The 13,040-nt window shown below is 41.4% G+C and overlaps 1 protein-coding gene across 2 annotated transcripts in view; it reads left to right on the top strand.

Moving 5' to 3' along the window:
- Nucleotides 1-13,040, top strand: part of chchd3a (coiled-coil-helix-coiled-coil-helix domain containing 3a) — a 305,052-nt gene that overhangs the window by 215,851 nt on the left and 76,161 nt on the right. For both annotated transcript variants that reach the window (XM_020940968.2, XM_020940967.2), the window contains exon 7: nt 12,474-12,544. In XM_020940968.2, the coding sequence (XP_020796627.2) occupies nt 12,474-12,544 (71 nt within the window). The remainder of the gene's footprint in view (nt 1-12,473; nt 12,545-13,040) is intronic.

Genomic DNA, 13,040 nt, shown 5'->3' with positions numbered 1-13,040 from the left:
ATGAATAGGATTTTTTTGACAAAGTAGCAAAAAAAACAAAACAGGATCATGTGTCGCAGGTTAATATGAATATTTTAAGACCAAAATGACAAGGCTCACTGCAGCAGTTACAGAGAGAGGGGCAACAATATCCTAATGTAAGTCAATTGGAGCCAGAGTCAGAAGGAGCCGGCAGAGCCTCCTGGTGCACTTCCTATTTGGTACATGGTGGCTAGCGTGTTAGCTATGCCCCATATATATACGGTCTATGATCTTCGCTCAGCCCGAGTGCAGAAAGCGCCGCTGTCTGTGCAGTGAACATGAAGCCGCAGCATTTGCCAGCACCACCATCAGAGAGACAAAACAGTTCATCGGCGTGTGACAAAACAAGTCATGAAGCCAAATCAACACCAGTGAGTGGGATACATCTCAACGGCCCACATGCGTCAAATAGAGGTGACCGCACAAACAATGTAAAGAAATAGCTCCAACCCCAACAGCCGACACACCTGCCCCGCCACCGAGAGAGCCCGAAATCCACAGAAATCCCACAAGACATCGACACGATACCAGACACGACAGTGGCTCTTTCTGCAAGAGACGTGTGTAATCTCTGTATAAAAAAATCTTTGAAAGGATGTACTTGCATTTTTATTCCATATTAGTTGAAATTGATCTCAAAATGTCAATATTATCGTTTATCTGAATAATTTCTTGGTCAGTTAATCGTCCAGCAAAATCTCTTATCTTTACAGGCCTAGATGTTATCCCTTTGCCTGTAAAGAGTACTTTTAAAATTATTCTATCAAAACAAACATTCACATCGACAGTCTGGTGTAATAATAGATTTGCTTCGGGTGTTTTGTGGAGTGTTTTTAGTGGCAGGATAACTATGACCATTGACATGCACTAGTCTAGCACCAGCGACCTCTGCAAATACAAGGACTGGATGGATTATTTTTAAAAAGCGTCTAAACACGTCTCCGACACTCTGGCTCACTAGGAAATGAGGCCCTATGTCCAAAATTCCAGGCTGTCCCTTTAAACATGCACTACGTAACTTTTTTCGGAGAAGGGTCCACACCTGCCTGTCTTTATGGAGATGATTTTATTTCTATACATGTTCCACAGCATGGCATTAAACTTATCTATCTCCATAGTGACAAAAAGGTGACTCAACTACCTACTGGTAATTTTGAGCAATGAAAACACCACTAGGAATAAACACAAAACAGATGGGGCTTGGAAAGGCAGAGAAAATTTGTCATAAAAATGTCTTTAACTGTATAATTTTGCACCACAACATTTGCTTGATGTTGAAGGCAAAATGCAGAAAATAAAATCAAACCTCAGACTACTTCAGGTTCAATTTATTTCTCCTTTGTTGCCAAAACACAGCCCAAAAAGTACGAATAAAAGCGGTTTTACACTTCTGCTGAAATGTCTAACACAGGGAATCGGCAGACATACTATAACATCTTTCTCTGCACTGAATTTTGATTTGCAAACCAGTAATTATCATTTTTTCAGAAGCCTTTTTAGAGGCTGTGAATGCATTTACTGTTCCATTCTGATGTTCTTAAGTGCTTTGCCATTTGTTGACATATCTGTTACTAGAAAACAATAATTAAAGGTTCAATGTTCACTGTGTAGCTTTTCTGATGGAGGGCACGCCTGGTTTGGATCCATGGACATTGTATTGTTTTTGTACTGAATGTTCCACAGTATGGCATTAAGCGTTTCAATCTCGCAATTATTTAATCACAGGTATTTTTAACAGTAGCACTTCGACAAACGCGCCTTGTTAACGGTGAGTGGGCTCGCTCCTCCGCAGATGTGACTCGTGACTCTGCCTGCTTGTCTCATGGAGGTGGATCGGTTTTTATGCCACAGCAGTAACATCTCCGTGGAGACAAACAAGTGGCGTTTCCTCCACCAGAAACGTTACATACTAGGGATGGGCATTCGATGAAATTTTCTTAATCGATCGTCGGAAGAATTAACGATCGATTATCGATTAATCATTAACGTTTTTATATTAAAATGATCATCATTATTATTACTATCTGCACTACTAATCTGCATAAATAAATTCAACTTTACGACATATAAACCGTAACGACTCTAGAGCCACATCAGCCCGTTTGACATTATAATGTGTTTAATTCAGTTTTGCGCAAATCTCACAGAAACAAAACTTAAAACCGCATCGCTAATTTGCATAAACTAAGCGAAGATAAAACTACAGCTCTTGTGTCGCTGATGCGGTTCAATTTCTGTCGGATTAAAAGACATGACTCAGGTGAATACAGGTTAGTGTGACCATATTTGCGTTTGTCAAAACCAGGACACCGTACGGGGGGAGGGAGGTTGGGACTCGTCATCGACATTGTGCGACTCTCACCTGGTAAAACTTTTTCCCACTGGACACCAAAACATATGTTCCTGCTTTGTTCACTGTGCACATGGACTCACACTTGTCCCGACCGGAATGGAAAGCGTGGAATTTCTTGTACAAATCATCGTTAAATACACATTTGTGCTCGGTACGTTGCAGACTGACCGAATGTTTCTGTTTGTGTCTCGCTCCTTCTGATGCAGAGAGACACATGTACGGACCCTGTTTGGTCACTACACACAGCAACCTACATTCGGTTTGTCGATTAAAATGAACGTAATCGATGAAATTCTTAATGATCAATTATCGATTAATCGATTAATCATGCCCATCCCTATTACATACACAGCAAAAAGCGGAGTGTTAAAATTGACTCTCACAGAATCAACTTTAACATTTTCTCGGAGTTTATATGAGTCCAGTCTGTTCTAGAGTTAATTTAACATTAAATTAACATTAACATTAAATAGTAACTCAATACTTCTTAATTACTCATGAACTAACCATTTGCATGTTTACAAATGCATATTTAAGTTCACATTTGAGCATTTATTAATGATTAGTAAACTATGAGCGAATGATTTACTAATAATGCAATGCAATGATAATTCCGGCAGCTGTTATCTGTTAGTTAAGTCTTTCTGAGAACTTTTCTAAAGTGAAGACTAATTATGCTTTATTAAACATTTGTTAAGGTTGGTCAAATTCCAGAGAAACAATAATACATTACTAGTAAATCATTCTTTCATGGCTTACTAATCATTAATAAATGCTCAAATTTGGACTTAAATATACATTTACAAATGCACACACAAACGGTTAGTTCATGAGTAACTAAGTAAGAAATACTTATGAGTAACTACAGCACAGGCGAATTAAGTGCAAGTTAAATGCTGATTCAGGTAGTAATTAAGTAGTTACTAAGCGTGAATCATTATTAATTAAGTCTTTGTTCATGCTTTATTAAGGCTAAATAAGGTGTAGTTATTATAAAGTGTTAACATATATTTTTTTTAACATTTCTGACAATGCCAACAATAGAAACACATGTAGAACCCCCCCAGCGCGATGTCACTGCAAAGTATCAATAAAGCTTGTGTTATTTATTATTAACATATGCTGAACAAGGCCATATAAATGTATTCATCCACGTAGAAACCTTTTGTTTAAATACAAGCGCGTTTGTGCATCTTTTATTCTCCGCGACGTCTCCAGTGTGACTGACTGCAGACCTTATTACAATCCATTTGTTTTAGTCGACACTACATAAACTCGCAGGTCTCAATCAAAGCATCCATCATCTTTTACGGCCTCTCACTGCTCCATCATAAACGACATAACAGGCTCTCAGGACAGGCCCATAACCATCAGGCCAGGGCAGTATACTGAGCGCTCTACACTGCAAAAACACCAAGATCTGTGACGGGGAAAAGGCTCAGATTACGATATTTTCTGATCTTTTTGGCAGTGTTTGTTATAGAAGGTGACTAAAAACACGTCGGTATCTAAAATCCTCTCTACAATTAAGTTCGAATAACTATTTTCAGTCTAATGTTTGCTGAAAATTCACATTGATACTGATATTTTACATTACATTGATACTTTTGTTATAGCTCCTCAAAACTTGAAAACTACTGCAATGAATTTAATATTTACACATTCTGAACCCTGTTTCATTCACACATGTTTAACACACAAATCCTGCATATGTAGACTATAAGAAGTGCTCCACTGTGTTTTTAAAATCCACACACCTTCACTAGAATCATTTGGTTTATGTTGAAATGAAATAGACTTTTTTACAAATTCATTATTATTTATTAGATTTTTAAATGTTGTACCCTAATCAAAAATATGCGTGAAGTTTTCTGTGGTTTCGTTCACAAGTGTTTTTAACCAGGACTGAACCAGGACTAAACCAGGACTAAACCAGGACTGGACTAGGTCTAAATCAGGACAATAGTTATCCAGGACTAAACCAGGACAAAAACAAGACTAAACCAGAACAAAAACAAGACTAAACCAGAACAAAAACAAGACTAAACCAGAACTAAAACAAGACTAAACCAGAACTAAAACAAGACTAAAACAGGACTAAAACAGAACGAAACCAGGACTGAACTAGGACTAAACCAGGGTTATAGTGAACCAAACCAGGTCCAGACCAGGTCCAAACCAGGACTATACTGAGGTCTAAACCAGGTTTAAAGCAGGACTAAACCAAGACTTTATTGAACCAAGTCTAAACCAGGACTATACTGAACCAGGACTAAGACAGGAGTAAACCAGGACTAAACCAGGAATGAACTAGGTCTAAACCAGGACTATACTGAACCAGGTCTAAACCAGGACTTAGCCAGAACTAAACAAGGACTGAACTAGGACTAAACCAGGATTAAACCAGGCCTGAACTAGGCCTAAACCAGGCCTATACTAAACTAGCACTGAACCAGGACTAATCCAGGACTGAACTAGGTCTAAACCAGGATTAAGCCAGAACTAAACCAGGCCTGAACTAGGACTAAACCAGGACTATACTAAACCAGGATTGAATCAGGTCTCAACCAGGCCATTTGTTTCCCCCTTTTTTTTTTTTTTTTTTTTTTTTACTTGAGGCAAAAACTGAACTGTGTCTGTTTTTCTATCAAATAATGGTTTTACTGATGAATTTTATATTATTTAGTTCTTCGATACAAAAATGTGTTGCGCGATACAGACTTCTCATTTGCACTAATCCGATCAGGAGGAAAAGCGATGATCTCATATGCCTAAAACAAATTCAAAATAAACCTAAAATTGCTCTCTGAACTGATTTAGTCACCACCAAAAACCCGAGCACCTGCAGCCAAGCATTAATGAGCACATCTTCTATCAGTTTGATCTTAATCACTCGAGTCTGTGGATTCTGAGCTGGAGAAATTAGCGCGACTGGAGCTGGCGTGAATTCAGCCCGGCAGAACTAACTGTGGAGAAGCGGCGAGGTAGACGATGGGAGCAGAGTTTACGTACTCCTCGCCGCGCTCCAAATACTCCTCCCGTCCACTCGCCGTACGCCCAGTCCCACCAATTTACACTTCGGTTTGCGCCACGTCCCTCTGCCTCTCATCATCTCACCGTCCCCCTCGCTTTTCTCATCGTACCCAGCGTTGGGGAGTAACAGATTACATGTACCGGAGTTACGTAATCAGAGTACAAATTATGAGTAACTGTATTCGGTTACAGTTACTGTGTCAGTGAGTGGTAATTGGATTACAGTTACTTTGTTGAAATAAATGGATTACACGGAGGTATTTTCCTGTTTTCACATTTTGGGCTAAACCAGGATTTAAACCAGGTCTAAAACACGTCTAAAACATGTCTAAAACAGGACTAAACCAGGTCTAAACCAGGTCTAAACCAGGTCTAAACCAGGTCTAAACCAGGTCTAAACCAGGACTAAACCAGGACTAAACCAGGACTAAACCAGGTCTAAACCAGGACTAAAATATGTCTAAACCAGGTCTAAACCAGGTCTAAACCAGGTCTAAACCAGGACTAAAATATGTCTAAACCAGGTCTAAACCAGGTCTAAACCAGGTCTAAACCAGGTCTAAACCAGGTCTAAACCAGGTCTAAAATATGTCTAAACAGGTCTAAACCAGGTCTAAACCAAGTCTAAACCAGGTCTAAACCAGGACTAAAATATGTCTAAACCAGGTCTAAACCAGGTCTAAAACAGGTCTAAACCAGGACTAAAATATGTCTAAAACAGGTCTAAAACAGGTCTAAACCAGGTTTAAACCAGGACTAAAACAGGTCTAAACCAGGACTAAAATATGTCTAAAACAGGTCTAAACCAGGTCTAAACCAGGACTAAACCAGGTCTAAAACAGGTCTAAACGATGCTGTGTGGACCGTGTCTCCTCTTCCTCTTCTATCAATAATATTTTTAATACGGTTGAGTAAAGTCTGGGCTTTTTATTGTCTTTTATCAGACAAAACATCTTGTATAACGATATTATAGTCTTTGCTTCTCTACAGCAAACCAAGTCATCCAAAGTATTCAGATTACATTACTCACTTTAAGTAATTTAATGGATTACATTACAAACTACATTTTGGTGTATGTAATCTGTAATCTGTAGGGGATTACCAGAAAGTTTTGTGTGCCTGATTGTTAGTGGTGGTCATTGATAGAGATATGCAAAAATATCAGAATATCAATATATCGTATCGCCTAATGTGATGATACAGTGTCGATATCGTGGGCTGCTGTATCGATATATCGTCAAGAGTGTTTTTTTGGTGTATTTTACTGAATTATTTTGTTACAGAGCTACAGTTTTGTTGTTTGTTTAGTGGAAGGAAACTCGTTTATGCGACACATTTGACATTTTCACCGTTTCGATGATTAAAATATTTGTGTTTTGTATGAACTTTGCGCAAGACGTGGTTTCGCAAAGACTTTTAGTGTCACAGCCATGACTTTTTAGCCTTTATTTTTATTGAACCGTATTGAATTGATTTGAAATACATCGTATTGAACCGAAAGTGCACTGTATCGAGATGTGTATCGTATCGTGGCCTGTGTATCGAGGTATGTATCGTATCGGCAACTTCTAAATGATACCCAGCCCTAGTAATCGGACGGGCCAGTGGCACAGATTAGCAGCCTCTCTTCGACCACGCTGTACAATTTCTCTGATCTGGCCAGGATTTTGAAAGTTATATCAGGTTATTCATCTTGTTTTCAGGTTTATTATTGACTTAGTCGTTCGGAGACAGTCTAGTCTAGAGGTGGTTTATTTTAAGATAAATTGTCAAGTAATTTTTAAGTATTTATTCTGTTCTATGGTGTTTGTTTATGTGGTGCTTTGTGTTGTGTTGTTCTGTTTTTTGATAAAGCATGTTACCCCCTGTCCCAAGACAAATTTCTCTCACGGGAGACAATAAAGGTGTGGGGAAGCTGGCCCAAGTGGTCAAAATGAGAGTCCAGTGCAAAGTTGTCCTTCACCAAACCAAATTCTTTATTGGATCCTTCCAAGTCGTGGGCAAAATTATATACATATTTACAAAAAAGAACTGTGCTTAACTAAACAAAAGCAACAGAAAATAACGCAACAAAAGAAAATACCCACAGGCACCTGGCTGCACTGATGGTGACCTCCCTACTGATTAAACTGCCTCTACTTATATACCCCCCAGAGAGGAAGTCCCTCCCCCTGGGTTCACACCAACTTACGGGGAAAACTGTAGCAATTTCCTTTCCTTACTGGTGCTGCCTTAAATTATTTTCTGAAGCCTAATCCCCCTTTTAAACTGAACAGTGCTCCAACTTAACTAGATACACTGAAACCAAAATTCTAATAACCCATTTGATAAAACAAAGAGAACCATTTCTGAGGCTTCCCTCCACATGGTCTGGGCCAACACCTCCCCCTGAGCCTATAAATATGGCTGCCAAAGGACACGCCCCCTCTTTTGTTCCCAGACCATGTGGAGTCACAGGTAAAGGTGGTAAGTTTAAACAAAAATGAAGGGATATAACCAAATAAAATGAATTTAACGTAACTGTGTGAATGTGATCAATTAAACAAAGACTAAATAAAACAAACCCGGGATAGTTATTATTTAGCTGTTTAGTTGATACAGATAGATGTAACTGAACTAAGGTGAAAAATGGGGACAAAGGCCGTCTTTGTCACAAAAGGATTATCTTATTTTATCTTATCTTAAAATCATCGTGTTGCATGGACAGATAATTTCACTACTTTTAGGTCATTTTCTGATAGATTTAAGTGTTTATATCTTAAATTTTGGCCACGCTTTGTTGCAGTGCGGTCTACCCTGGAGGAGCTGTAGGTGCAGTAGTATGTTGCCACTGCTAAGGCCTCATTAACGCTAGTACATACGCGAGTCGTTTTCGTTGTGGATGCGGTGTTCGTCCACACTAATCCCATGGAAAACGGCTCGAGAGACGGAATAATCTGGTGCCGCCAACTCCCACGAATTCATCTGAGTATGGATCTGATCTTGCATTGTGTGGACGACTGAAAACATTGATACATTGACGTAGGAGCTCTAGTTGCCGTCCTTGTTGGACCATGTCACTATCACTTGCGCCTTCCTGATTTGCTGGGTTCATGTCATCAGTCATCCACACTCTGAGCCGCCATGCTCATCTTAAAAATATGTAGTATGTAGTAACAACTGAACATCGTTGTCGGTCCACGAAAAGACTGTTTTCACGCTTGCCGTCTTCCTCGGCTCGAAATCGGCTTCTGCAACTTCAGACACGGTGCCCCACTTCCTTCTTTTTACCGCCCAAGTGACATTGTGACGCCAGCCTCGTCATGTGACCAGCGTTTCAGGCCATTTCGCTTTACTGTGTGGTTAGGAAAGGCTTTGATTGCAGACACAAACGATGTATCTGGATGCAAATCGTTTCCAGTACGGTGATACAGTGATTAATTTCGGTGTAAATGTAGCCTATGCGTGGAGAGAATGACTGATGCACTGTAAAGCTCTTTAGGTGCACTATATAAATGCAATGATTTAATTGAGTTATTAAAAATTAATCATCTCATCGTCCCCTTCACTCTTCTCATTAGGGCTGGGTATCATTAAGAAGTTGCCGATACGATACATACCTCGATACACAGGCCACGATATGTTACATATCTTGATTCAGTGGACTTTTGATTCGATATGATATATTTCAAATCGATTCAATATGGGTAAAAATAAAGGCAAAATCATGGCTGTGATACTAAAAGTCTTTGTAAAATCACTTTTTGTGCAAAGTTAATATGAAACACAAACATTTTAATCATCAAAACAGTGAAAATGTCAAATGTGTCGCATAAACGAGTTTCCTTCCTCTAAACAAACAACAAAACTGTAGCTCTGTAACAAAATAATTCAGTAAAATATACCAAAAAATACTCTTGACGATATAACGATGCAGCAGCCCACGATATCGACACTGTATCATCACATTAGGCGATACGATATATTGATATTCTGATATTTTTGCATACCTCTACCGATGACCACCACTAACAATCAGGCACACAAAACTTTCTGTAGTTTGTAACGGAATCCATTAAATTACTTAAAGTGAGTAATGTAATCTGAATACTTTGGATTACTTGGTTTGCTGTAGAGAAGCAAAGACTAGGATATCGTAATACAAGATGTTTTGTCTGATAAAAGACAATAAAAAGCCCAGACTTTACTCAACCGTATTAAAATATTATTGATAGAAGAGGAAGAGGAGACACGGTCCACACAGCATCGTTTAGACCTGTTTTAGACCTGGTTTAGACCTGTTTTAGTCCTGGTTTAGACCTGTTTTAGACATATTTTAGTCCTGGTTTAGACCTGGTTTAGACCTGGTTTAGACCTGGTTTAGACCTGTTTTAGTCCTGGTTTAGACCTGGTTTAGACCTGGTTTAGACCTGTTTTAGTCCTGGTTTAGACCTGGTTTAGACCTGGTTTTAGCCCTGTTTTAGACCTGGTTTAGACATGTTTTAGCCCTGGTTTAGACCTGGTTTAGACCTGGTTTAGACCTGTTTTAGATCCTGGTTTAATTTTAGACCTGGTTTAGTCCTGGTTTAGACCTGGTTTAGACCTGGTTTAGACCTGGTTTAGACATGTTTTAGCCCTGGTTTAGCCCTGGTTTAGACCTGGTTTAGACCTGTTTTAGTCCTGGTTTAGACCTGGTTTAGACCTGGTTTAGACCTGTTTTAGTCCTGGTTTAGACCTGGTTTAGACATGTTTTAGCCCTGGTTTAGACCTGGTTTAGACATGTTTTAGCCCTGGTTTAGCCCTGGTTTAGACCTGGTTTAGACCTGTTTTAGTCCTGGTTTAGACCTGGGTTAGACCTGGGTTAGACCTGGTTTAGTCCTGGTTTAGTCCTGGTTTAGACCTTCCTCTAAACAAACAACAAAACTGTAGCTCTGTAACAAAATAATTCAGTAAAATTTACCAAAAAATACTCTTGACGATATATCGATACAGCAGCCCACGATATCGACACTGTATCATCACATTAGACGATACGATATGTCGATATTCCGATATTTTTGCACACCCCTACTCCTCATCTTCTCATCTTCTCCTTCTGTGTCCAAGTTGAAATGTATTTTTTTGCAGTGCGGCCCCTGGTTTATGTGCGCGCGCGTTTGACGAGGTAATTCACGCTGAGTGGGTTCATTTGCGACGGGTCACGGGGGGAATGATGACCGCTGCCCCGCCCCGCCGTCGTGTCCATCGGCGACCTCTGACCCTTACAGGATTGCGCCGTGTTATTACAAGAGTCTTTTGTGGCTGCATAAGCTTGTATACACTCCCATCCAAATAACCACAATAACGACCACGAGGCTAAAAGGCTCCCGGCGCCGACGTTTTTATTGCTTTCGCCGCTCTCTTAGCCGAAAAACGCACTTATATGGATAACTAAACTAAATATTTACCATGTTTGACCCCAATATCTTCCAGACACCTTCTCATAAAGTTTTAATATAGTTTGAGTGACGGTTGATGGTCTTGGTGAAGCTTCGGCTGCAGGTCTGGACTAAAGTGTTCCCTTGTTGCCTTAATGGAAAAGAGGATGGAGCCGTGGAATAAATTGGATAGATTTTATTTTATTTTTTTTTTTATGTGTAAAGATTATAATCACAGCTGTACTCACGTTTGACTCCTCTCCCTCCCCCTCCCTCTCATCCCTCCTTTCTTTCTCTTTCCCTTTGTCTCTGTCTCCCTCATCCTCTCTCGTTTTCTCTTATCCTCTTTCTCTCTCTCTCTCTTATCTTCTCTTTCGCTTGCTCTCCGTCTCTCTCTGTTTCTCTCGATCTCTCCCTCTCTCTTTTTCTGTTTCGCACTCCCTCCCTCCCTGTCTCCTTTCTCTTCTGTTCTCTCTCCTCTCTCCTTCCCTCCTCTCTCTCCTTTCCTCTGTCTCCTCTCTCTCCTGTCTCCCTCTCTCCATCTCCTTCCCTCCCTCTCTCCCTCCCTCTACCTTTTACTCCCTCTCTCTCCCTCCTTCTCTCTCGCTTTCTCTCTTCCTCTCTCTCCCTCCCTCTCCCTCTTTTTCTCGCTCTCTCTCTCTCCTCTGTCTCTCTCTCTCTTCCCTCCTTCTCTTCCTCTTCCCTCTCTCCCTCTTTCCTCCTTCTCTCTCGTCCCTCCCTTCTCCCTCTTCCTCTCCCTCCTCTCCTCTCTCTCCTCTCTCTCCTCCTTCCTCCCTCCTCCTCCTTCTCTCTCCTCCTTCTCTCCCCTCTCCTCCTCTCTCTCTCTCTCCCTCTCTCTCCCTTCTCTCTCTCCTCTCTCTCTCCCTCCTCTCTCTCTCTCTCTCTCCTCTCTTCTCCTCTCCCTCTCTTCCTCTCTCTCTCTCCTCCCTCCTCTTCTCTCTCTCTCCTCTCCTCCCTCCTCTCTCCTCTCTCCCTCCTCCCTCTCCTCTCCTCTCTCTCCTCCTCTCTCCCTCTCTCTTCTCCCTCCCTCTTTCTCTCTCTCCTCTCTCTCCCTCTCTCTTCTCCCTCCATCTCTCTCTCCCTCCTCCCTCCTCTCTCCCTCTCTCTCCCTCCTCTCTCTCCTCCTCCCTCCTCCTCTCTCCTCTCCTCTCTCTCTCCCTCTCCCTCTCTCTCTCCCTCCTTCTCCTCCCTTCCTCTCCCTCCTCTCTTCCCTCCTCTCTCTCTCTCTCTCCCTCCCTCTCTCCTCTCCTCTCCCTCCCTCCCTCTCCCTCTCCTCTCCCTCCTCCCTCCTCCTTCCTCCTCTCCTTCCCCTCCCTCCCTCCCTCTCTCCTCTCCCTCTCTCTCCCTCCTCTCTCCCTCCCTCCTTCTCCCTCCTCCTCTCCCCTCTCCCTCTCCTCTCTCCTCTCCTCTCCTCTCTCCTCCCCTCCTCCCTCCCTCCTCCTTCTCTCTCTCTCTCTCTCCTCTCTTCTCTCTCCTCTCTCCTCCTCTCCCTCTCTCTCTCCTCCCTCTTCTCTCTCCTCTCCTCCCTCCTTCCCTCTCTCTCTCTCTTCTCTCCTCCCTCCCTCCCTCCCTCCCTCTTCCCTCTCTCCTCTTCCTCTCCCTCCCTCCCCTCCCTCCCTCCTCCCTCTCTCTCTCTCTCTCTGTTGCAGAGCGCTCAGTTCTACAAGGTCACCACTGAAAACTATCACAAAGCGGCGGATGAAGTCAATGCCAAGTACAAGTAAGTGCTGAAGAATTATAAAGTCATAAACTCGTGTGGGGAGTAATGAGCGTAGAGGGGCACTGTGTTCAACATTACAACTTTTGTTTTGATTAGAACATTTTAATATCAAGTGTATATTTTGAAAACCTTCACAAAAAAACACTGCTAAACATCATTATGATTAGACTTGTCAGGATAATTACGACATAGACTTCAGTGTAAAAAGGCTGGAACTGTATATTTTGGGCCACAATATTTATCATGGATACAGATTTTTGTACTGGGATTATCCTGCTTCAACATTTTATTCATGACAGGTCTAAGTTTGTGGTTAAAGGTGCATTGTGTAACTTTTCTTCATGCAGATGTTATTGCTTAGTCTGATTGTCAAATAAGTTATAGGTAAGTTTTGTGTAAGTTCTGAGCTCGCTGAAGCACGCTGGCATATGTCCACATACGGCAAGGTGGTCGAAAGATTTTGAGCAAACATGGGCCATAAGTTGAAGGTAAGTTA

This window comes from Boleophthalmus pectinirostris, unplaced genomic scaffold (assembly GCF_026225935.1).
Source record: "Boleophthalmus pectinirostris isolate CB_2022bp ecotype Guang Dong unplaced genomic scaffold, ASM2622593v1 HiC_scaffold_18, whole genome shotgun sequence".
NCBI lineage: Eukaryota > Metazoa > Chordata > Actinopteri > Gobiiformes > Gobiidae > Boleophthalmus > Boleophthalmus pectinirostris.
The sequence above is the reverse complement of the archived record's forward strand: the minus strand, read 5'-3'. Positions and strand labels throughout refer to the sequence as shown.